Below are 26,301 nucleotides of genomic sequence, written 5' to 3' on the forward strand. Positions count from 1 at the left end.
CAGCCTGGTCCAATAGCTCAGTTGTTAGAGCATTGCTCATGACAAGCAGGGTCCCAGGTTCGAGTCCAGGTGGCACTGGCGTTTTTTTCTCTTTTCAGGCAGTTAACCTCCCCGACTGATCCTTTGAATTTGAAGTTCTCTTAATCCTTTCCAAATTATTCTTATTATTATTGTCTATTGTCTCTTTCCCTCAAACCAGTTGGTATTATTATTATTATTATTTTACAAGAAGTCGGAGGCGGACAATACTTTAATAACGAAGGTACGTGTTGGGTCGTAAGTATCCACGCAAACACACATCCAGTCAAAATAAGGCACTTGTCAAAGTATCCGAACGTTTTCGGTCCCTTCTCATCAAGGATGATACAGGGAATGGCTCAAGTTGGAAAGACTAAAACTTATATAGCGTAAAGATATGAGATAACAACACTCGTGACAAGGTGGAAAAAGTATCAAGTTCAGCACGACACAAAACTCGAACGAAATAATAATAGCGACAAAAACATAGTGAGCAAATTAAGTTACATTGTTAACACCTCGACGAGGAGTAACACCAAACAATTGTAGCGACAACACATTTTCTCTCTGTACGCAAAGTTCAGGATCTAACGTACGGATATACAAAGCTTCTAACACAGCCAGATGCAACGCACATCTACCACGTGACAATATTGAGAACACATTATCACTGTACAACTCACGACAATTGGTACGGGCTGACAGATGTTGCTTGATGGACGAAGTGCGATTCTTAGCTCCGTTGGGTGTAGTCTCCTCCAATGTCCCGTCATCTCGGCTCTTCGCGGCATCACCACTATCCCTCTCTTTGCTTTTCCGCGGCCTTCCACGTTTTCTGACACTAGCCGTTGTGTGCGCGATGCCCAGTGTCCTTTCAGCTACGTCTCCTCCATTGCGGACTTCTATTGATCTTCTTACTCCAACTTGTCCGGTGTTCGATATTGAGGTTCGTTTTCGTGGTCTACCACGTTTTCGAATATTGACTGTTGTTGTCACATCCGTTGTCGTTGTACGTGCGTCCTCACCAGTCCGTATTTTTACTTGGCTTCGCGTAACCCTTCCCGGCCCAGACAGATCCTTTGTCAATTTCGGTGGTTTACGTGTCGGTCTTTCACCATCTTTCACGCTGTTCTCAGCTGGACCCTGCCCTACACACGCGGAGGAGGACGGGCATGCAGTGACATCTTCACAGGAAGAGGAAGATCCACCGATGGACTGGACAGCACATTTTGGAGGACGACCACGGCGCTACAATTGTTTGGTGTTACTCCTCGTCGAGGTGTTAACAATGTAACTTAATTTGCTCACTATGTTTTTGTCGCTATTATTATTTCGTTCGAGTTTTGTGTCGTGCTGAACTTGATACTTTTTCCTCCTTGTCACGAGTGTTGTTATCTCATATCTTTACGCTATATAAGTTTTAGTCTTTCCAACTTGAGCCATTCCCTGTATTATCCTTGATGAGAAGGGACCGAAAACGTTCGGATACTTTGACAAGTGCCTTATTTTCACTGCATGTGTGTTTGCGTGGATACTTACGACCCAACACGTACCTTCGTTATTATTTGTAAGAAATGGTTTGCTCCCCACACCGGAGCTCGCGCTATTCCGCCGACTTTACTTGACACTTGACTGACTCACGACTGCCATCCAGAGCACACGAGAAGTCCATCGAACCTTCGACTCGGCAAACCTGCAAGAAAGCACCACTCCCTGCTCAATACACAGTGTTTCGGGGAATTCACCCCTCATCAGTTGAGCTTGAGTAGGCTGAGGAAGATTGTGCCTGAAGAGCACCACTTATATAGTGCTCTCCAGGCACAAACATCACCAGGGATACAAACTTACAGAGACGCTCCGTTTCAAGCGCGACAAACACCTCGTGAACACCAGATAGCAGCGTGAGTCAGTGTCGCTCCTGGACGGTGAGACAGACGTCGAGGACCCTCGGTCATTCGCAACGCTGTCACCTCCAAACCAACTAGTCGCAAGCCCGCGCTGGGCACAACAGTACGAAGTAGTGGTTGCGACTTCGGCGATGATTTGTAAGAAATGGTTTGCTCCCCACACCGGAGCTCGCGCTATTCCGCCGACTTTACTTGACACTTGACTGACTCACGACTGCCATCCAGAGCACACGAGAAGTCCATCGAACCTTCGACTCGGCAAACCTGCAAGAAAGCACCACTCCCTGCTCAATACACAGTGTTTCGGGGAATTCACCCCTCATCAGTTGAGCTTGAGTAGGCTGAGGAAGATTGTGCCTGAAGAGCACCACTTATATAGTGCTCTCCAGGCACAAACATCACCAGGGATACAAACTTACAGAGAAGCTCCGTTTCAAGCGCGACAAACACCTCGTGAACACCAGATAGCAGCGTGAGTCAGTGTCGCTCCTGGACGGTGAGACAGACGTCGAGGACCCTCGGTCATTCGCAACGCTGTCACCTCCAAACCAACTAGTCGCAAGCCCGCGCTGGGCACAACAGTACGAAGTAGTGGTTGCGACTTCGGCGATGATTTGTAAGAAATGGTTTGCTCCCCACACCGGAGCTCGCGCTATTCCGCCGACTTTACTTGACACTTGACTGACTCACGACTGCCATCCAGAGCACACGAGAAGTCCATCGAACCTTCGACTAAGCAAACCTGCAAGAAAGCACCACTCCCTGCTCAATACACAGTGTTTCGGGGAATTCACCCCTCATCAGTTGAGCTTGAGTAGGCTTCAGGCACAATCTTCCTCAGCCTATTCCCCATTCAACATCATATGCACTGACGAGCTCAGGAGGAGCGAAAAAGCTGCCTGGAGAGTCACTGTCAATATCAATCTATTTACCGGAATTGTCGTCGCTGTGGTGATGGTGATGTGAGTGTAGCGATTGGATCGGCCAAGAGCGCAATGTGGTGGTGTGGTGTATTGGATTCCATAATCATGCTAGCACAATTATAGTATTGTATTCCGCTTCTGTGATATTCATTGTGAATTCCATTGCCGATGTGAAAAAATTTAGTTAGCTGATGGCCTCTGACCCCAGATCATGGAAGGTCAGCTGGAGCGATGGTCCTCACTTTCTGCCGCTGAATGCCCCGCTTCAACTCAATGCTCCTTCTCTGAAAGTCACTTCTCATACGCGGCGCTTGCGTTGACCTTGGCGGCTGTGCCCAGCCTTAGCGTCTTCTTCAAAATAACCCATCAGCGCGATCCATGGCGGTGCGTCCCTCTACATACTGAGAATATGGCCAGGTAACCACTTCAAAAGAAGTACAATCTCCTTATGTCGACTATGTCAGACCGTGGCTCAATGTTGCACCTCTCATAACGCAGGGCGTTTGAATTCTTGGGCAGATAGATATGGAAAATGAGCAGTCGTAGCTGTGTCTCGCGAAATGTGTTCAGCGATTCTGACTGAACTGCTTGGATCCCCATGCTCCACCATTGTACAGCAGAAGAGGGAGACGCAGCGCCTTCTACAGCCTGATACGCCTCTGCTCACCTACTTTTCCGCGCCGCAGCCACAGCCTGTACATTCTGCCATATGCACTTGAGTTTTTGCTGTCGCCTAAGAGGGATCCCAGTTACCAGTTCGACCTCAAGGGGTCAGAAGGAGATGTTAGATTCAGAAACTCTGTCTTGGTCTGGTTTACTGTGAAATATCGATCCCCGAGTTCCGCGCTGAGGATGGGCAAGCTTTGCTTCAGCCATTCCTCACTGGTGGAATAAAAATTCACATCGGTGGCATATCCGGTGTCTCCTGTTTTTTTCTTTAAGCCTAGTTCACATTCGACGGGACTCGACGTAAGGATTGAAGGGACGCGATGGGACGATCTGACGGCGTCCGATGTAAGCACCAGGAACAGAAACGCATCCGTACTACTGCATAGATAATCTACCATATAGATCTGTTTTCCAGTAGGGCTGTGTTCAAGGTAACAAACACATGTTGTCAGCTGACATGCTGAGGGGGAGACGCCATGGGCAGAAGTTGAAAAAAGGAAGGAAAGAGTATTAAATAAAAGTAAGGAGATAAATTCTTAACGAACGCGATGGCACAATAAGAAGAAAACCTGAAGTCCCCCAGTATAATGAGGGTCAGAACCGGGTCTGGCACCCATGCGGTTCAAATGGTCGCAAGACCTAGGCTCTACAAACCATGTTTTGTTCTAGTAGGGGACACTGCTATCGAACACGGTGTTCCACCGCCTTGTAATAATTATACTGTCAAACTAAAAACCTGTTTCTACAATACAAGGTTTATCTACACAATTAGATAAGTAAAATTGCACCGATACAGTACATGAATGAAAATTATTCACTAGTTTTCATGTAAACGTATGGAATACTTTGTTTTCCCTCCTCCACAGTGCTTTTCCTGTTGATTGGATGCTCCGCGTCATCTGCCGAGGAAGTCCATACGGCATGTAAAGTAACGAACCTACGAAATTTGCACCTGACCGAGCCTAGGTCTGGACAACTCAGATTTACCGTCAAGACGACCTATGAGCAAAGTATCAACGTAAGTTTGGTCAATGAACGGAATTGGTTTAATCTCACGTTTAAAGCACAGTGTAGGGCCTTCCTGACATCTGTCATTCTCAACACCGTCGGAGGCTGCACTGTGAAAGTGGAGAGAAAGTATCACGGTCCTGGGGGTGCCAATAGTTCGATGACCTTGTTCCAGACATCTTCGTTGCGATGTGGAACACCGGTGTTTCAGGACTCAAACTATGAAACAATGAGCCCTGTTCAATTGTATGGAGGTCATCGTCCAGTTCAGATCAGAATCTTGGTGACTAGAAATACAAAATGCGCAAGAGGGTGTCGAGTCAAGGGAACGCGTCTAAAGAAGGGTTACTTGCCCATAATGGTCCTCGAGGCTCACGGTAAGACATCTTATTATGTCATGTACATGTATACTACGGATAATTGCGGCCTTCTAGATTCGGCCCAACAATACTAAATTGGGTTAAAACCAGAGAGGTTCCAGGCTGTCCAAGAGAGCACTAAATACCAAGAGGCAGAGCTACACACTACTATTTTCTGGTGATCGCTTAGGGCTTGAAACTCGAAGTAAAAACAATTTTTTCGTCCTCTTTCATTGTTTTATACAGGGTTTAGGATGTTCTTTGTGAGTATAGCAGGTTCATGTGCGTCAGTAATGTTTTTTCTTTTCTTTTCGAGTGGCAAGAGTGAGGTAAAAAAGGTCATGTGCATTCCATCAAGCCATTACCATTTCGATTATGTTATTATGTCACTATGGACCTACTTTAGTTTGGAAATCACATGAGTTTAGAATCAAATCGTAAAAACTCCAAGTCAATCTCCAATTGTCACAAGCCTCGTTTATTCAACATAATCATATTCTATCCAATAACAACAGTTTATAAAAACAGTATAAAACAGCTTTTTAGGATCGGACCCATCTCCCTTGGCTGCTGTTGGAATATGCAGGAATGGGCCTTCCAGATAAGGTCTAACAAGGAGAAGTGGCTATACTTCAAAGAAGTAGTTATCAAAAGAACACCGGTAACCATGGAGACAGACCACACTCTCATATAGATACTGGTTATAAATAGACCGAATAAGGAAAATGATCTGATAGCTTATGAAGAGTAAAAGAAATTGAACCAATGACAAGAAATACTCGTCCAGCACACGAGTAGTCACAGAAACACAAATAACAGCTGTCCTACTAATTTTTGTTTTTTGGAGATTGAGTAGGAGTTTTTACTGGTTGATTCTAAATACAATAAATGAGGATGCCGAGGGTTTATGACCAATAAAAACTATTTTAAAAAGCTCGGTCCCCCGAGGTTTTTAGAATAGTTTTCATTGGTCCTAAATCCTCGGCATCCTCATTTATTGTACACATAATATTATTATACTCCTACAGAAGAACGGGAAATTGCTGTTTCGTGAATCTGAGTTTCACTAACAGAATCAATCATCAGACGAAGATCAACAGTTACGAAATAGCAACTGATCGTTCTTCTGTCTGTGTTATTCGCTCAGCAAATTGAGCCCTCTACGGATGGTGAATAAACTTCACATGGCAATAATTATACTCCAGTGGAAGGATGAGACATTACTGTACACAATTTCTAGTGGGGATTAGAGACAGCTCCATAATAAGCCCTAGAGTGTGCTGAAGCAGCCGTGTCATTGCAATGCACTCATTAATGAGTGGAGCTGTGCCTACCTAATTTCCGAGTTTCCTCAATTTCCAATATGTTTTGTTGTGTAAATGAATGCACCAGCTGCGGTGGTCGCTGAAGATACCAATTGTATGACTGAATGGTTACTGATCGCCAACTCCAGTCGTCCAAGAGCCTTATCCATTCTCAGCACATCAGCTGCCATTCAAGCAATGTTAGATGAGGCAGTTGTCAAGCAGCTGTGGCCATTCACGTTAAGTATTGTCTTGGGTTTCGCACCGCGGCTTGCAGCTGACCTTAAACACTGCATCAGTAAGTAGGCCCCGTTATTGCTGCACTTCTCGCTCCACATACACGGGCAAACCCAGAGACATAGACAGCAATTGCGACAACACACAAAGTGAAGGGTAGTTGGCTGCAGCCAGATGAAACTGGACAGGGACACTGGTGAGACTCAAAACTGACTGAAGAAGTCAGGAAAAGAAGCAACAATAAAGAACACACCAGATGCCATCTTTGCAACAGAAACTGAAAATGTTTCGCGAGAAATACAAATTTCCTGCGAGTGAAGTAACCCTAAACCTGGTATGATCTATCTGTTGGATCAATGACAACCTATTGTTGATGGCAGTTTTCCATAATAACGTATACTGACACTTCTGCATGGACATTGCACCATAGACAGTAACCAACTGCGTCGTACCACTGTTAGCATACCAAGTGCCATACCTTACCAACATAAAGCGGCCCCACGTGCTGTCCTGGCTGCCGTGCTGAAGAACAATTACTAGCCCTTGGCGGAATATGCTGGCATGATTTCTGGGAACATTTTCCGATTTTTCCTAAACCAAATATGCCTTGGCATAAAAGGACTTCTGAAACCAGATGGTCGGGGGCTGAAGATTAATTAATGCTCTAGTCATATTTCGGCATGCTAAAGGAAATAACCTGGTGAATATTACCCCTTATAATAAATGCTTTAACGGTGCCAGAGTGTTTTTGAAAGGTGGAAATCCAACACGAGTGCAAGGGTACAGTATAGCACCATCTTGGCATTATTCCAGGATAATGTAGAATACTCACTTGCATGACTTGGGAATAATGGAACGAAAAGTTCAGCGATATAAGGAGCATAGTCCTCCAAGGGCTGTTTGTACTGAGTTCACCATACCATTACATTTGACCACAGCATGTTACAGCACAATCATCGGCATCATTCCAGCATGATGTAGCATAGTAACTGGCTTGATTCTGGCATAATGGAAAGAGTTATTCAGCAATATACTGAGCATAATCCGCCTTGGTTTAGCAATTACTACCCCTTCCTTGCCAGTACTGAGACGTACTGCCATGCTTGGTGGCTGACATAGCTCTGTATAGTGGCCGTAGTTTGGACATAGTTTTTGTTGGTGTTTGTATATTTAGAGCCAAAGAACAAAAAAGCAAATTTGCTTAATAACATGATATCAACCAAAGGAAGTATAAATATAAAGTATTAAAGGCCACTAAAGGAAATGATACTGAATATAGAAAAGGACCAAAGAACTAAAAAATTAATAACGCTATAATGTCCACTAACACCACCTGGTCCTTGGCCATAACCTCGTGCGAAAACATTACACAACACTTCCGGTCAGAACTGACGTTCTACAACTAACTGGCCGTCAGCTCTAGCACGTAGCAAGTAACTGGTGGTGCTAGTTGACATTATAGCATAACTTGTAGTTCCTTGGTGCTTTTCTTTACTGTAATATGGGCATTGGCTTTTCATCCATGTCCACACTGAATAAAGTGGGGAATAAAGTATTAAAAACGTCAGTAAATGGAATATTAATAAAGCGGGCAGTGGCAACATACACTGGGAGGGATCGCATGAGTCGATGATACTGTGGAATCTTATTGATGTTGGGCTGAAGCCTGTTCTACAGTGATACAAAATGGAATAAGGTAGAGTGTGTATCAGCGGATGTCTTAGTGAATGGACATTTTAAGTAGGCGAATTTCCTGACTGCGTGTAGCACGGCCGGCATTGAGAGGACTAAACACATAAGTAAACAATGTACTGCATTTATCTTGAAAGCCTGGGCAAGTGTAACGAAGGAGTTTGTGACAGTGCGTAACATCTAGTGCGTGCAAGCGCAATTGGCAATACAACGGACAGATGGGGATGCAAATTGAGCAATCACAACGCAGCGGCTGCACGCTTGAGTAAACGCTCAAGGCGCTGGAGCTGATGTGAGGTGAGACCTGCAGAGAAACAGTTGCCAGCATGAAGGAAGCCATGAAGGATGGGTTAGGGGCCTGTCTGTAGGTCATTATACACATTCATTTGCCGTGCAGTAGTTTTTGCGGATCCAGCCTCGCAGAACATGGCGCTTATGATATTAGGGTTCCCACAGCATACAGATTGACGTGCCAGCCAGCTATGCCGTACACGCCACCGACCATGTATCAACGAGGAGGTATGAGTAAACTGGTGGTAAGGTTGGTTTGGGAAGCGGATCGTGCGAGAACATCCCAGACAATATATTACTCAATCTGCGGACAGAACTGTTTCGTCCTTTGTGGACTCATCAGCGCAGCACAGAGGAAATGAGGCCGAACCTGGTAGCAATGAAAAATACATTTTCCAAAGCCAGATTAAAACCAGGCCCGAAAGTACCTTGCCAGAGTTCGCAAACTGACAAGTCAGTGAGCAGACAATAAATTATAAACTTTTCCAACCTCTAGTTTAAAGTGGCACAATTGGCGAACTAAAGCATTATCAATGGATATGTATGCAATGTACAATGTATACAAAAGAAGATGTCTGGGCAAACGCAAACACAATATAGCAAGATATTTTCGCCTGGAACTTAACACGTTCATTAATCTGGGGCCCCTGTACGGCGACCATTGTGTATGTTGGAATGCCCGAACAAACTAATAAAACACAATTACAATACAAACAGAAACATGATTAAGCATCAAAGGCTTTCAGACCAGACTCACTTTCTTCCCATTCACTCTGCAAAGTCGAACAAGTTTCTCAATCAATTTTTACTACGTTAATGCAAGGTGGGACAATTGGAAACCGGGACACGGATGTCACCTATCCATAATGCATTCATGCATTTGGATTCGTTGCATGGCAATGTTCCCAACGTTGCATATGGTCTGTGCTCACTGAAATCACATTGCAGGTCGAACGCCATCATGCCCCACAACAGACTTAACAAGTCATCTACCTTGCTCCGTTGCTGGAGAATGTGTGTTCAACACAACACAACAGTCCTCGGTATGTGTTTGTCAACCAGGTATGACGGGAAGGAAGTGTGACGTAGGTGAGTGAACTCCTATTTCTTTCGTGATACTAATTGAAATTTGGACGAGTCCTTGTACTGGCAACCTGCCATCAAAGATTAGAAACAACCACCCACGGAAACACATGTGATGTGTCGCCCAAAACGGTTGGCGTTCATCGCTTACCCATACTCCATTTTAACCCTAGAACAGCCAAAGGGGTCATTTGACACCGCGCGAGTCAAACTTTTGGAATGACCGAACTATGGTTAACAAGAATAAGCTCAGATCTTGTGACTATACCTAGTTTTGCGTCCTGTTTCGTCTGCCATAACCCTTAAATAACAGCCAAACGCTTCTCTTCCTTGCAATTGCTCTCAATACAGATATTGATGAATGTAATATACCCGGCTTGAACAATTGTGACAAACCAGGAGTAGGAAAATGCCATAACAGTTACGGATCCTTTGCTTGCGAATGTAACACAGGATTTGGTGGACATAGCGAAGTGTGTGAAGGTAAGTCAAGAGATACATTTTCTAATTGATATGGGATTTTTTACCATAGATTTTGTTGCTTATAAACCACATCCTGTTCTCTTTGGGTCATTATTATTGGGTCCACTGTCCACGTGACATGAGCGGTATGCATGATCACTTTGCACTTTGTGCAGAAATCAAGTCGCATAACAAATATGTGAAACACTCTATACCATTTTTAAAACAGACAGGTTCCAATCTGTCCAAGACAATGCTCAATACCGAGTAGTAGAGCTGGTTCAAACCATAGGAGGACAGAGAAAGTGTTTTTACTCCGAGTTTCATGATTTTATATCCATTTTCACCATAATTAAATTCGCTCGCCATCCCAGTTCAACTCAACACTCTATACAGCAAATGAAATCCTGTGGTCTTCTCTTGATGTTAACCCTTTGTGTACGGACTGTACAACTTTCGATCCCCTGGGATCGAAACTTTTCAAATTTTCAATCGATCGTAACTCAGTCATTTCTGGGGTATTTCCAAAACCTAAATTATGTAGGTCGAAGAGAAAACGCCCAGCTGTCCATTGAAACAATCGCAGAAACACTCCGATGTGCGGTTCCAGAGTTACGAAGCTCGAAAGTCAAATCGCGGCAATTGTCGCTCAATAGCCGCGGGCGCAGATTTGAATAAGGGATTTCCCCATCTTTCTGGGCATCCAGTGACGTAGAAACACATTCAAAATGGCAAACGGACCCGTGGCAGATTGTGAAATTTTTTTGGAAGTAAAAATTAGTTGTTACAAGCAAGGAGAGCGAAATGGCTGATACAAGACGACTTCTGTCGGAATATTGGCGTTGCAACCAAGACGCTGGGCTGTAGCGCTGGGGTTTTGACCTTCGTGGTGGCAAGTGCGAGCTCAATGTGTTCCTCTAGTGACGAGCTTTCCAGGAAGCTCAAGATTGAAAAAATCGTCAAAAGGAGACCAAAGTTATGACCCGGAGAATTATGGAATTTGAGGCGAGTCGAGATCGAATTCAGTCTGCGTACATTTTTTTCAGTACATAAAGGGTTAACTTCGAACGCATTGTTAGCTTATGTAGCCAATTACCTTTTTAAGGGCTTCTAAGGAAACATTTGAATATTGTACAAACGATATTCCAGGAATTGTGGTGACGTCGCCCCCAACTCCTTCCCTGCCGCCAACAATGCCAGGAAGGAATATGATAGCGTTCTTTGCCGCTAAAGACCTGGAAAGAAAGCATCCATTGAAAAAAATATGTTTCAGTGGCTATACGAGCTTATATCTTAGGCATATCTTGAAATTTTCATCTACCAAATTTTAATAGTTGAAATATATCGTCATTAAAAAATCCGCTTTTTTGAATGGAAGTCATGCGCAACCTTAAAGATTTTGTACCCCAGTTCTTTTCAATCTTCTACAATGTTAGAAATAGATTTCAAAATTCAACATACTGGTACTTTACGATGCTTTGCATTCAGATATAAACGAATGTGCCAATGGCACGTACACCTGTCATGGACTGGATAATCCTGGAAACAGAAAATGTGTGAATACTGAGGGGTCGTATTACTGCCGATGTCTGGATGGATTTACAGGTTCTACATGCATAGGTAAGCTGCATGATCTTCAGATTTCTTCCGCCAATTTTCCCAATTCGCCGTTTGCGTCGTCGAGTTGTAGTAAGCCCTGTATTTCAAATTGTCTTACTAACTCAGTTACTAACTCAGTTTTGTAATCATCGTGCAACTTGCAGCATTCTTTGTAGCTATTCTTCTTAAGTTGACGGGATAGAAAATTCTTCGTTGCTTTGGGCCTTTGCTTGGACTCTTCTTCGTTGAATTGTCCTTCCAGTCTTGGACCTTTCGTAACCTCAGCCTTCCAAGTCGAAAGGTTATCGATTTGAGTCTGCCAGAAGACAAGTGTTAGAGTTAGGAGTCAGGTTGTTGAATGTCCCAGTACTGTTTGACAGCGTCATCCCTTCTTGTCGCACTAGCTATAATGATCTGGTGACGTTAGTGGACAGTTATTCATAACTCGTGCCATTTTTTCCTTCGCATGTTATCTTTAATTAGTATTTTTTTTAAACAGAAATGGTGCGGTGAAGAAAAGGAAGAGAAGGACGATTGAGGCGATTTGTTTTGGTCCCCTGCAACCATTCAAACTGGAACCAATCGCTTATTGATATTCAGTTTGTGGATGAAACTCACTCCTCTTCAGTTGCACTTGATTGAATATTGTGCTCCGGGAACGCTGGCAGTTGTTGCATTTCACCATCCTAAGATTACCGCCGCTCCATTTCTGTTACGGTTGGTTGATTGTTTTTTATTTTGCTTCGCACATTCAAACAGGATGACGACCCAGTAAAATGATTGCAAATGCTTAGCCTTGAAGTGGCTATGGAAGAACTTAGTAAAGTCAATGGAAGCACATAGCAAGAGATTAGGAAACTCATAATCTCGAGTAAACGGGGGGGGGGGTGGCGGAAGAATACGATGTATCTGTGATACTACGTGAGTATTACTGAACTGCTCGGGGAGGGAGAGCAGAGCGATCAGCAGTATCTCGAACTATTCCCTACAGGCGCATGGTTCACATGCATGTTTCAACTCAGGTAGCAGGGTAATTGTGCCGACCTCACCAGGGAGAGCGATCCACAGCAGAGCACTAGCAACAGAAAATCTCCGCTGACCGGCGGGGCTACGGTTTGCCTGGCTTAGTAGGCCATTTGACTACTGATGGGGGTAGGGGTGCCTTGTGCGGGGTCAGAAGCTGGGCGAGCGCAGGGCTCGTGCTGGCGTGGACTCATCGCCAGATGGTCCATAATACTTCTGCCACTATAGCGGACTGACATGGTACAGGGAGTGAGCGACTGCATGGCTGTCCGAGGCTTTTGCCATCAATACAGCAAATGGCACTGTTTCGTGCGGTTTGTAGTCCTTTCAGTTGATCCTCTCGCATTGCGGTTGATAATAGCCATAAAGCAGGTCGGTCATTATGACCACCTTCGCAGACACCTGACGAGAGCGTCTTGATAGGCATCGGCAAGGGCGCAACAGGGCACCAATTGTCTTGGCAACCTTGGTGACCACAGTCATAGTTAACATGGGTGTCCCAATTTAGGCGATTGGCAAGGTGAACGCTGAGGTAGCGCGCAGAAGATGCTGAAGGGAGGAGACACTCGCCGCTTTTGACTGTTATCTCCGGTACATTATGTTGGGGATTGATAGTCAGAACCTTCGTCTTGTCGGCGTTCAAGATGAGGCCTCGAGACTTCGGCCAATCGGCCAGAGCAGTTTCCGCTGTGGTGAGGGTTCTGGACGCTTCCGCCGCTGAGATCTGGGGGTCGTACATGGCTATAACATCTGGAAATTGGACACTTGGCACATGCAAGGAAACCGACATCACGTGTTTATATACTGAAGAGGCCAGACTATAGAACAGAGCCGGTGGGCACTCCGCAGGTGCAATCCAGAGCATGGCTGATTGAAGGTGAGAGGAGTATCTGCTGCTAGCGGCCGGACAAGTAGTCGTCGAACAAATTGAGGACAATTCCAGAAATTACAACAGCCAGGTCTCGGATCAAATTGTAGTGGTGCCCTTTATCACTAAAGCCTTCGAATTGTCTAGTTGGCACAGCCTTGTGATCTTGCCACTGTCTCTCGCAGATTATCGATCAGCACACAGAGGGCATTTCCGTAGAACATTTCTTGCGGAAGGTAAATTGTGGCTTGGGTAGTGCCTTGCTCAAGTCCAAATGACGAAGTAGCTGGTGTTGTACTATTCTCTTCAGCAACTTGGTACTATTGGGATAAGGGATAAAGGTCTATAGTTGGTGAGGAGTTGGGGCCTTGTTCAGTGGCACGACAGACGCCAATTTAAATCCAGATGGAATGGTTCCAGTCCTCAGCGAGGTGCAGAGGAGCACAGCAAGAAAAATATGCCAACAAGTCAGCACACTGCTGTAGCAGAGAGCCCGGAATTCCGTCACAACCTGTGGCTTTACGCGCATCCAAATTCTCAAGGAGACGTTGGACGTCAGCAGGAGTCACAGGATCAAGTTCGGTCAAGGAGACAGGTCGGCGGGACCTTGCGGGATGCAGAGCTTTTCAGAATAGTTGGGATCGGTGACAATGGAGTGGAACGTGTGGCCCACCGCACTGATGCTACAGCTAGGATCTTCGCGGCGACAACAATGGCCAGTGCAGCGAACACCTCTTCAACTCCAAGCAACAACGTGCATCCTTTCACGTCCTTCCTTTTTATTGGTTGTTCCAGCCCTGCTGCTCCCTCGCCTCCACCGTTAGGCACTGCATATTCACATAGATTATTCTGAATTTGGTGGCGGCCTTGGCTGTCATTACCGTCGTCGTGGCCACTTTATGATCTACTGTACCTGGTATATCTTATTTCGTGAAGAAAACCTGCGCTATACAAGGATGACACGTAGAATTGCATTGATAACACCAAAGATCAGAAAAATGCGTCCTCGTGAGCGTGATACATTCTGGACGGAAGGTGAAGAAGACAACGTAGATGGACTTCTCACGTTTCACAGGGCAACATTGAAGGAAGGCAGAATATACTGCAGTGTGTCCGAATCGCTGCTTCCAAGAAAGTATTACTCTAAATCATCTGATGTTCGCTGGTGATTTAATTCCGCTGATTTTGCCGCTTGGTACCAAACGGCCAAAGTAAATGTCAGTCCAAAGTTTGTCATAGAAGCAAATGATGCATAATTGAGCCATTGCTACATTTGAGAGCAACAGCTTCCGATCGATGTCTTTTTGCAAACTCCAATCTGCCAAAGTTAAATATCGGCCAGAAGTATCATTTCGAGATCGGCCAAAGTTTCTCACCGACCTAAATTTCTTGATTTAAAGTAACCAGATGGGCAGAAAGCTTGCCTGCCCTACACATTCAGCAGTGTTGATGATGTGAGCGTATGTGTTTCTTTGTCTGTCTGTGTTTCTTTTCGTTTGTCTGTCTGCATGGATGCATATCTGTCCGGGTCACATTGAGAAAAGGCCAGGGTCTCCATACGATGACATATTAGTAAAGGTTCAGCGGTGTGTTCGTCTGTTTCTGTGTGTTATGCCTGCTCGTGTTTACATTTGTGGTCGGTGGGGCATGCGGACATGTGTACCGAACACATTGCAACGGGTTTTAATCTAATGGGCATCTAGACATTGATGAATGTCAATATGGCAAACACAACTGCAACGAAATGGTCAATAGTGACAACAGACAATGCCAGAATTTGAACGGCTCATACCATTGTCCCTGTCTTCCTGGATATGCTGGGTCGCAATGTGACGGTGAGTAATTTCTACAAGTTCCTATTCACAAATGCATGAACTACTTAACTATTAATTTATTGCAACATCCCAAGACTCAGTGAAAACATAGGCCGATGCGAAGAGAATTCTATTCAAATTTACTAGGACAGTCCCCCCGACTTGGTGCCCTGATCTTTTATTAAAGTAATGCATAGTGACATTTCGATGTATTGGGCTGTGATAAGCAGATGTTGCAATAGGGGCCGTGTATGGACATCGTTTCAGACCGTGGGGTATTTCGGAAGAAGTTGTGAACTCAATTCCCCCAGATTTGTAGAAGGGTTTCGAATATCGGGTTACACCTTGTTCCATTTGTGCAAAATTCACTACCTGCTTTCCCCGTCATTGTTGATATTCTATGCGTGTAACGCTAAAAAAAGGTGTGCACACAGGCATACCATGACGCAAGAACATCAAAATCATGCCATGGTGTGACTGCATGTACACTTTCTCTACCATTACTAGGATTCTTGACTCCACGCCGCCTGTTCAAGTCAATGTGCGCACTGTAATTTTCTCCTGTCTTTGCTTTGCGTGTATATCCACGAACCCGTCACCCAAACGCAACCAACTTTGACACAAATGATAAATTAACTAAAGGTGGATTCGTCTCCATTGTGACCTTCGCCATCTCTATCAGTCTTGTGGTAGTCGTCTCTGTACTCACGATCTCAATTCTGATAGCTCAGCTGAAGAGAAAATATACGAAAGCAGCCCACATGAGCGTTCAAACTGCTGCTTTACAGAACACGGTGGGAGCACCTGGCAGTAACGCCCTATCCCTGACATGCAATGAAGCCTATGAAACAACGTCGTCGGCAGCTCGACAAGATCCTTCTTTGTATGATACTATACAGTAATCTCGATGCATCATTGCTGATAAGCAAGAGCTCTACATGAATCTACACGTGCACTGATAGCATAGTGACGTTTGGTGTACATTGTAAATGTGCTTGGGTTTTTGTAACTATGCTTGTAAAATATGAATATTTTTCATACTTCAAGGTCCTGTTTGAATACTATTCATACTTTGCCACAATCATTGTCACGCTTCTAGTCGTTTCCTTCTTGCGCATCTTTCTCGCACGGTACTGTTGTGGCGTTAATATCAGGTATTCCATTCCATTCTCTATGCTATTCAAGAATTGTTGCATTGAGTTCTTTTAGGGGAATTCGGATTTCACAAAATCTGGCATGTTTTTTCCCATAATTTTGTAGATCTCAACATTTTGCAAAATGGATACAACACAACATGCATGTATGTCACTCTGATCGCAATGCCAGTACATTTAGCTAGGCGAACTTGTCTTGCTCTAAAAGACATGGTATGTTTTGTGTGTAACCAGGTTCGAAAGATGAAATCAATACGTTTTTAACAGCCTGCACGACGCCCTCGTTTTTAATTGTTGTTATTCGGTCTGCTCTCCCTTTTATTTTGCAGTGGGCATACAAGATAATGTTAATAATTATACATGCACATGATGTATTTGAAATATTCGCAGTCTGTGCATTTTGATAAAGGTAGTTCACGCCTCCTTTCGAGCTGTTTTAGCAGGTATTATTCACAAGAGGGTTTTCAGCATAGTGATTCTCCGCGATATCTTGTGGATATCGGAGTACTATTGCTTCAAGGGCTTTTAATATCTCTTATATCTTGTTGGCTGTGCTCTTCTCGTTTTGGTTGAATCTAGCCCTACCCCTAAATGCTTCTCGTCCGCACAAGCGCTCAACTGTACAAATGTTGAAGTTTCTACTTCACTTCAATCAGTTTTCAATGAGAAAAAAAGATGTTCTGGCGCTCCTCTCGAGTACCATCGCAACAACGAGTTCTGTGTTTGGCACAAACACCTATTGACACCTTACAGTTTCCTTTAGGGTGAAGATCGACATGGTAAAGCCCGCAGAAAAGGTTCTGATGGAACCTTGAAAATTGGTATACCCCTCAATATGGTCGAACACTTACATGATTCATGGGACTAAAAACGAGCCACACCACCGCGTACAAGAATAATGAAACGAACAATACTCAATTAAGGCAACATTACCTCACCTTAGAAGAGTTCTCGCTTAGCCACTCCAGCATTCCAAAAGACGAGGACCATCATTCCTTGACGCCACAAATGATCGTCTTAATTAAAAATAGCCAAAATACAAGCGCTGAAGAAAAGCGAGCTACGTCCTCATTAAGCAAACACTATACACCGGCAGATAGTAGAACACCTCTTCTAGCACTGAGGACATCTGCCCCCTCATCCTTTTTGGGTTTTCTTGAAATAATGGTTTTTTTAATTTTTCCACTCGACCATGCTGACATACGTCCAAACTCACACCTGCGCAGGAAAGCTCCCTCATCCGCAACGTCTAGTCTGATTTTCGACTTCAACACCACTCCCAACGCTGCAGAACAAAGTGTATACTGTTTGCTAATTCAGGACGTACTTCGCTGTTTTATCAGACCTTGTCATTTGGCTATTCTCAATACGATCATTTGTGGCGTTAAGGGATGATGGCCCTCGTCTTATGGGATGTTGGCGTGGCTAAGTGGTGCTGCCCCAAGAACTCTTCGAAGGTGAGATAATGTTGGCTTAATGGTTCGTATCTTGTTCATGTACGCTGTGCCGTGGCTCGTTTGTGGACCTATACATCGTTTGTAGACCTATAAACCAATATTGAGGGGCATACCAATTTCATGGCTCCCTTGAAAAGATTTTGCGCGAGCTTTGGAATGTCGATCTACACCCCAAGGCAAACCTACCTGCAAAATTCGAGCGAAATCTGAGAGATCGATTTGCACGAATGTTCTGGTTTTCTCAGACATGCTCTCTTAGGATGTACTATGTAGAACGCTTCACACAGGTTTCACAGCTGAGCACAGGAATGGTGCAAAGACCCTCGCAAATATGTCCTCTTGAACGCTAAAACATACATGTGTAGCGCCTCTTCACCTCTACTAGATTACACGCATGTACATTGTAACAACAACAGTCAGTTGACTAGCACTACACCGACCTGCGCTGCACCACTTGAGCCTAAACGCATGCCTGACCTTAGTACATACCACACACTGCATGCACAGCATACTTGTACACGTTCCGCTCTCACACATTGTTTTGTAATGAATGCATTCCGAGAGTGCGCTTTCTCTGTCCCTCCGAACAGCTGTCAACAACTTTATTTGCCTGGCATTCTCCTTCGCCACAGCACTCATACCAACTATTGATTCCTGCTGTTCTAGCAATGCCTTAGGGATTATACACGACTACAATAGTACATGCACACGCCTACTCTTCTCTCGACCTCTACAACATTTACTATTGTATTCCATTTAGAACATTGACAAACATGCCTTCCTTCACCTTTTAAAAGCCTCCATTTTCTCCCCGTTCAGAATCCCACAATGTAGTCGCAAACTTTGTGTAGCTTGACTTTATTTGTTGGTAACCTGGAGCCGTTGCACAGACTGCACTTGTTCCCATGTCCGCTACTTTTCACATGTACAAGATCACGCTCACATTGCACTGGTTTGAATCCTACATTGTGAAGTGCTGCTTCTGTTTGCTTGTGCATGGGTGGGGAAGCATACATGTGCAATACTGCACTAATAGTCCATGCATATGAGAAATGGTACTGGATAACCAATCAATAGTCAGTCGATAGCATTGAATATAGTCGTTAGCATTGAATAAATTATACCAAAGTAGTCGATACGTTTTCGGGTCAGTTCTTTCAACCCTAAGTGCCCGATTCTGTGAGTTCCCTTGCGGAGCGGACACGATAATTTACTCACTTACTTCAAGTGCATTGCTGTGATTCACACTTTAACTTTCTGGGTATACCGGTATGTAGGACTCAGTGACCAATCACGGTCCCCGTGACCAGTCAAACATTCACAAAAGTTACAATGCCCCATGACCAGTCACAATTCACCATACATGTGCATGTGTAAAGCACACAGTTCGTGACTGCTCATGAAGAACTTCGTAATGCAGGATTTGTTGTGGAAACTATCATTCCCTATGAGCGGTCACGGGTAGAAGACAGTTGTGATCACTATAATTCCATGCGAACAGTCACATGCGACATGTATTTGTGACCAATATTTCCCTGTGAGTAGTCACAGGCAGAATGAAGGTAGTTCTGTATTATTATTATTATTATTCAAGCACATCTCTTTTCACACAATCCTGAAGCCAAGAAGTGATGCGCAAACGGAAGAACCGTACCCTTGGTGATACTGATCGCAAACAGTATTACCGGTAGTTCCTCCAGGCCATTCAGCACCCAATTTTAAAACCTTATCTAAACAAAGTTCTTTTCAAAGCAGAATGCCAGTTCAAGAACATCTGGTCAGATATCCATATCGACTTACACGTCTGGTGGGCTCTCACCAATAAACAGGCATAGCAGGCTACATTTGCACCAGCAATCACAAGAAGTTATAGTGAGTGAATATTTCCAAAAATTAATATGTAGAAGGAAAATACGTAATGGACAAATGAAGGTGATGAGGCTCGCCCAAAAACACCGGCAAGAAGACAGTAAACGGTACACAGTGCTCGTATGCATGCACTATTTGCAAATGTTATAATACACCTTATACCGGAGGGTGTACCCAGAGTGCTGACAGTGCTCAACACCATGGCGGAGGCAGAGCGTAATACGGAACAGACCAACAAGGACAATCAAGGCCTGTTTGCTGCGACTTGAAGTTTCATGCTCTCGCAATCATCAGGCAAAATGAAGGTTGGGTGCCGACCATGCCAGTACATATGCCAGGAGAAGATTGGGGTTAGCGGTGTTATGTTAGGCAGCAGACTGTGTGCACAGTGTGTGGTTGTTGAAGACAGAGGCAAGCAGTGCAATGTTAGCGCAGAACATGTGGCTGGTGTGGGCAGGAGGTGGTGAGCAATGTGTGTGGATGTTGTAGGCAGGAGGCTATAGTCTAGAGCTAGCAGTGTGATATTAGCACAGTGTACATGTACATGTATACGGCTGATGTGGGCAGGGTATTATGAGCAAGGTGTGTGAAGGTGAATGGTGTGGGCAGGAGGCTGTGGAGACATATTTAGGTGATACCGTGGTATTCTAGGAGATACTTGTTCTCGTGTCGGCACTTGACATCATTTCCAAGCGTTTGTTGAGGCTGGATGGTGACCCTAGCGTTTTCAGGATGTGGAACTGTTCTCTGGTACACAGGGAACACAGCTTTGTGATGTTGGAGTATGCTCGGGCGCGATCTTTTATCCTCCATTCAACTTCGTACGAGGTGTTGGATTTCTTCAGTTTCCAGACGTGGTTCGAGAATTCAGTCCTGCCAGAGTACTTTACTACCGAAAACCCAACGACACCCCACTGTATGTCAACGTTCACTCCAATCACCCACCGCAAGTCCTTAATAACATCCCACCTGGCATCAACAATCGACTGGCGAGCATCTTCTGCTCAGAAGCGGTGTTCCGTGACGCAACTCCCATCTATGCGGAGGCCCTCAACGCCAGCGGCCACCCTAGAACGCTAGTGTTCAAACAGAAACCAAGCAAAAAGAAGAAAAGGAAGATATATATTTACATGTACACTGCGCTAATATCATACTGCTAGCTGAATACTATAGCCTCCTGCCTACAACATCCACACACATTGCTCACCACCTCCTGCCCACACCAGCCACACATTCGGCGCTAACATTGCACTGCTAGCCCTGCCTTCAACAACCATACACTCTGCACACAGCCTTCTGCCTAAGATAACACCACTAGCCCCAACCTTCATGTTGCCTGATGATTGCGAGAGCATGATACTTCAAGTCGCAGCAAACAAGCCTTGATTGTCCTTGTTGTTCTGTTCTGTAATACAAGTTATAGATAACCTTGTACCTTAATATTACATCAACACATCTTACAGTGTTATACTGGGTGTAGGAATGAATAGAAGATGTGTTCAAAGCAATACACTGTGTAAGCATTACGTGGAGCCCCAATATTGAAATGCAGTTTCCTGCAGTCAAAACAAGAGACTCAATCTTCTCCGGTCTACATCGCTATTCTCATGGCTAACACGACTTGATTTACTTTCTTACGATGGTGCTTGAAATGGATCGATGAAGTCTTGAATAGATGTCTTCCCTGAACGATTTCAACTGAGAGAAAGTTTCAGTTTCAACAAGCTGGACATTGTTTTTTTCTGTTGAGTCCTCCCCAAGAAAGACAGAGCAACGCACACGAAGGTGCCTGATGTCTCCGGACATTCTTGGCGATGAACATACTTTCATTGCCATCTTTTTTTACATTTTCGTCTCTGTATGGTCAACGGTGTTCATTTCTGGATCCACAAAGCAAGTACTGCTGGTATGTTGGATCATTTGAAATCAGTCTCTGTTCTAATAAGATCGGCATGAAAAAAATACTTGACTGACAATATTCTGAAATAGCTTTTCTGAACGACGAAGTTGTTTCTTCAAAGGTGATGAATAGCACGATCTACTAGGCAGAACGTCCTATCAAAAGAGATTCTATCTGAAGCCACTAAGATGTTCACCCGCCCTTTGTTTTGGAGAGGAGCCCACACACAACTGACTCGAGCCACAAGTTGACTACGCGAAGATCGAGAGTTCTTGCTCACTTCTGAACCATGTGAAGGAAAACAGTTTGTTGATCGCATGAATGCCTCCAGTTGAGTCATAATAATTTCATTCTGACTTGGATCCTGTGACCATTCACAGACAAAGTCGCGGCTGTTTGTGACTGGTCATCGGGATTCAAACTGGTGTGGCACTTTATGACTGCTCTTCGGGGATTTGTGACTGTTTCATTGGTGACGGGTATGGTGACGAGACGGCTCACTGAGTCCTACATCGATAAACCAAAAAAAACAGATTTATCTTATTACTGTTGTCTGATGATGGCCTGATCAAAAGGGGTAAGTAGCAGCATTCGGCCTTGTCTAGAGTCTTATCAACCACCACACCGCACCGCTGCGCTCTCTGGCCGACCTCTACACGTTGCCACAGCTCACCATCAGCAACACGACACTTCAGTTAGTACTCTGCTTCTTCAGACAACAGCTGTTCTCACTAACACCCTTTAAATTGTTAGTATCCTCAGTGAAGTCTATCTGTATCGCCTTTGCTTAGCCCTAATCTTCGCGCCTAGGATGTGCCATTATGTTTTCCCCCCTTTTTGCCCCTAAGATGCGCCATTATGTTTCCTTCTTTTTTTGCTACAAAAGGATGAAGTTCACTATCTGTTACCCATTTTACATTATCAACCTTCACTGACGAGATCCTGATGATCGAAACAGATGCTGTCTGAAGGAGCAGTGTACCAACTGAAGTGTCGTTTTGCTGATGGTGTGCCCTGGCAACGTGTTGAGGTCGGTCGGAGAGCGCAGCGGTGTGGTGTGGTGTTTGATGATCGTCTAGTGTGTAAAACTCAGAGTAACACCTAGTTATTAATCCTCTATTTCTTGAAACATCACGAGACAGAAGTGCGCCAAGTGTGCCTCACGTGGCTAGGGCTTCCAAAACATGCGCAAATCAATGCTGCCTCCCCAAATGACTCTAGGAGGACTGCTGCCAGACCCGCATGAGATACTCCTAGCGGCTGGTACACTCGTGCATTTTAGCCAACAATCACAGTGAAGCGTGTCGCAATGCAGGTGGTGAGCCGAAAGACGCCAGCCCTGCGGATTGTAAACAGATGGTGCTTTCTGCTACTTGGGCCTCTTCAAGCTACTGGTGTTGCTTCAGTTCTTGGACTAGGGATTAGTGTTTTAGACACATTTGTAGAAATAGACTGGTCCCCTGCCGTCCTAGCATTGATCTGCATGACACAGACTTGTTCAGTTTACTTTGTTGTCGGTAGCAATAATATTACATAAAATAGTTCAGGGTGAGAGTCGCAGGCTTTACCCTATCTGTGCATTGGATTGAGATCGATACCAAAGAGACCATCGAGAGTAACATGATCGCCAGGGTTCTTCACGGCACCAGCGCCCTGCTAATCGCTATCAGTAAGTCATGCATGTAGTTTCGGATTACAGTAGTAGTAGTAGTAGAATTTATTATTTTACTAGGGAACTCCCTACAGGCGTTGCCTTTTTACTGGGAACCCTAGGAATGACTTGGTCTAGTTTTCTTTAGCCGCTAGAAAAGATAAAAAATATGAACGTGTGGATGCAGATTACTCGAACAATGCACAGTGTGCCTCATTAACACAAGAGAAAGCAAACTAGCCCCAGAAAGATTTCTCTGAGTTCTTGGAGTCGCGCAAGATGATCATCAGTGGAATTGAAAGAGCCAGATGACAAATAAAGGCAAGAAAGAAATTTCGACTGGCCCGTATCAACTAATATTCTGTTTGTCTGTAGCCTAAGACAGTGCTAGGTTCATGTACTTCGAAGTATAAAGATAGTGCTGCTCACTCGCTACTTTTTCATTATTATATCATGACTACAGGTCTGTGTGGCTCTGGATCTCTTGGTTTCATATTGCGAAACTGCCAACCAGAAGATGGAAAAATACATGACCATGGCGACACTGTATATGTCCAGCCAGCGAGTGATCCTACTACTATACATGTCAGGCCTGGTGGAAACCTCTACAAGAAGCCGTTCATCTTCACATCACCATGCGATGTATCATTCAAGGCTATTTCTCTTCTGTACTCGGGAACATGCTCTGTATCAGTGAGTTATGGAAGCGATGACAGAGTTCTTGATATGCTTCAATTTTCAGATCTGCTGACAAGTACCTGGAATCGTAGAAACGTGAGCCTGACGAACGCCGCGTCCGAATCGCTTCACGGGTTCATGACAAGCAATAATACGAGCAGGTTCCTGATCACGATTTCCCCAGGGATATCTAATTATTGTCAATTATATAAAGTCGACCACAAAGGAGCAAGAGGACTGATCATCATTGGACAGGGTAAGCAATTGAATTATGGAAGTCCCCAACCGTTTTTTACTAAGAACTGCTGAGGAATATTCTTGAAAATTCTCATGTCGGTGTGCACTGTGCCCACCAGGTGGGTTGAAGGTCAGACCGCAGCCTACCATCCAATAGAGTTGCCCTGTGCCCAACATACATGTTACTCGAAGTAGTTCCTTTTGATCTGATCTTATTCCTTCGTCATGTGATTAATCACCGGGTCTTTTTTCAACTCTCTCTTTTTCTCTCTCCTTGTCTCTCTCTCTTCTTGTTTCTCTCTCTTTCTCTTTCTCTATAATTATGTGTGCAGCACATAACTATCTGTCTTGACAGTTGTAGTTCATGGTGCTTCGTACGTCTATGGCGTGTGTGTAGTTTATCTGCAGTCGCTTTATCACATAACCTTCAGTCTCTTCGCAACGCTTGGTGTTCTCTGCAGTTATTCCAACGTCTAGTTCAGCAAGCACTTTCACGAATACTGCTATACCCCCACGCCAAGCTTCTACAGTACCAACTCCGGTTGCGACCACTGGCTCAGTGGACTCAAGTTCCACCGAGGGCACAACTCATTCTGCGGTAACCACTACAGCCGAGACCACTTTACTGGTGGAGTCAACTAGCGCAACGGGCACCTCTATTCCTCAGACCAAGCCATCTGCTTCAACAACAAGCAACATTGAACAACTTGACAGTGACTCGGGTGGATTTAGTTTAGTAACTAGCATTGTTATTCCCCTGGTTTTACTGGCTGTTCTGCTAGGCGTTTTCATTCTGCTGTTATTGGTTAGGTCAGGAATCTTTCTCTCCAAGAGCAGTCATCCGTGGATTATTGCTGTTCGTAGATCAACCATCCCCAAAAATATGCCAGACCCGAGAAATCAGTTTTACCAGAATCACGATGGTACTGACCGCGTTGACCAGAGTCCTGCGGCCGAACTGAGGGATCGTGGGCTGTATTCGTCTGTTGGACCTGGGTACGGCAATCCAACCAACCGTCCCCAGACGCCTCCTGGTATAGCTGCTGCTCGTGACGACCGTGTTACAGTGAATGTGTCGTACACGCATGCTACTTGTTATGGTGCTGCTCCGACGAGTTCTGTCAATACGGAAACGAAGCAGAAAGATGCTGGTGAGCCATACGCTAGTGTGAAGTCAATGTTTGATCAACCAGCTCAGGAAGTCAAGTCAAATCCGGCAAACAACGGAACACAGGCAGCCGGATGTGAAGAAAGCTCAGCTCCAACTGTCTGCTACTCAGTTCCTCACAAGCGGAATACGACAGATGTTTGCAGAAATTACGAAAAGGCAGATGAGTACACGGTTACTAAGCATGACGACGTACCCCGTACTACAAATTCAATCGACCACATATGTCGTGCTACGGACGAAACATCACTTAACGTCTTATCGAAGTCCGCACAATCCGCCGTACATAACCAGGAGAAGTCTATCGATCCAGATGATGTGGAGCGCAAAAAACTCCGTGGTCGGAGTGACGCAACACCAGTAGTATGCCACGATACCACAACCACCACTACCAGCACCAACCCGCAGTCATCTCGCTTATCCCTTCCAGCCACATACACATCGACACCGGCCGAGTCAGACACACAAAGATGTGTGTCTCCGTCTCAAGTCCCAAAGCCTCTGCCATATAGGGTATTCAAAGTATTGAAGGACAGCCACGGCGATTACATGAACCCACAGGACACAGTCTCCAGTCAAGGGGCTGACCAGCCTAATACAGACACAGATCCTAACATATATGCAGAACCAGCCATCTCCCTGAGCAATGATATATTGTACAACGCATCCACACTTGGCAAAGGAGATGAAGTGGGTGGTATCAGCACTGTGCCGGTTAATAGTCCTGATCCTTCTGCCATATATGCTGTGCCTCAGAAAAACTGTGAAACGTGAAGTATGCTCATCTAATCGTTTTTATTTCAGTTTCAGGTCTCATTCGCTTGCTTCTCGCCATTTTTCATAATTTTCTGGCCAGGACCGAAATGATTGTTGTCCGCGGCGAGGACATCCAAAATCACTCATTTGTTTAAACGCTTTGTTTCTAATTCG

General features: G+C 44.8%; 2 protein-coding genes across 2 annotated transcripts; both read left to right on the forward strand.

Moving 5' to 3' along the window:
• The first annotated feature begins 6,263 nt into the window (after positions 1-6,263).
• Positions 6,264-16,926, forward strand: LOC135812901 (neurogenic locus protein delta-like). Its single transcript, XM_065326120.1, has 6 exons — positions 6,264-6,486; positions 9,357-9,497; positions 9,843-9,974; positions 11,442-11,573; positions 15,147-15,278; positions 15,900-16,926. The coding sequence occupies exons 1-6, from the start codon at positions 6,264-6,266 to the stop codon at positions 16,157-16,159; spliced, it is 1,020 nt and encodes a 339-aa protein (XP_065182192.1). The 3' UTR covers positions 16,160-16,926.
• A 6,249-nt stretch (positions 16,927-23,175) lies between these two features.
• LOC135812538 (mucin-5AC-like) lies at positions 23,176-26,295 on the forward strand. The gene is made up of 3 exons (XM_065325868.1): positions 23,176-23,306; positions 23,752-24,222; positions 24,665-26,295. Exons 1-3 carry the CDS (start codon positions 23,258-23,260, stop codon positions 26,143-26,145), a joined length of 2,001 nt encoding a protein of 666 aa, XP_065181940.1. The 5' UTR covers positions 23,176-23,257; the 3' UTR covers positions 26,146-26,295.
• The last annotated feature ends 6 nt before the right edge of the window (positions 26,296-26,301 follow it).

This window comes from Sycon ciliatum, chromosome 3, assembly GCF_964019385.1.
Source record: "Sycon ciliatum chromosome 3, ocSycCili1.1, whole genome shotgun sequence".
NCBI classification, from domain to species: domain Eukaryota; kingdom Metazoa; phylum Porifera; class Calcarea; order Leucosolenida; family Sycettidae; genus Sycon; species Sycon ciliatum.

Coding starts and splice junctions, on each gene's coding strand:
- LOC135812901 (XM_065326120.1), top strand. CDS start 6,264: ATGAATGCACCAGCTGCGGTGGTCGCTGAAGATACCAATTGTATGACT. Junction 6,487..9,356: donor TGACCTTAAACACTGCATCA/GTAAGTAGGCCC, acceptor ATCACATTGCAG/GTCGAACGCCATCATGCCCC. Junction 11,574..15,146: donor TACAGGTTCTACATGCATAG/GTAAGCTGCATG, acceptor ATGGGCATCTAG/ACATTGATGAATGTCAATAT.
- LOC135812538 (XM_065325868.1), top strand. CDS start 23,258: ATGATCGCCAGGGTTCTTCACGGCACCAGCGCCCTGCTAATCGCTATC. Junction 23,307..23,751: donor CGCCCTGCTAATCGCTATCA/GTAAGTCATGCA, acceptor TCATGACTACAG/GTCTGTGTGGCTCTGGATCT. Junction 24,223..24,664: donor ACTGATCATCATTGGACAGG/GTAAGCAATTGA, acceptor TGTTCTCTGCAG/TTATTCCAACGTCTAGTTCA.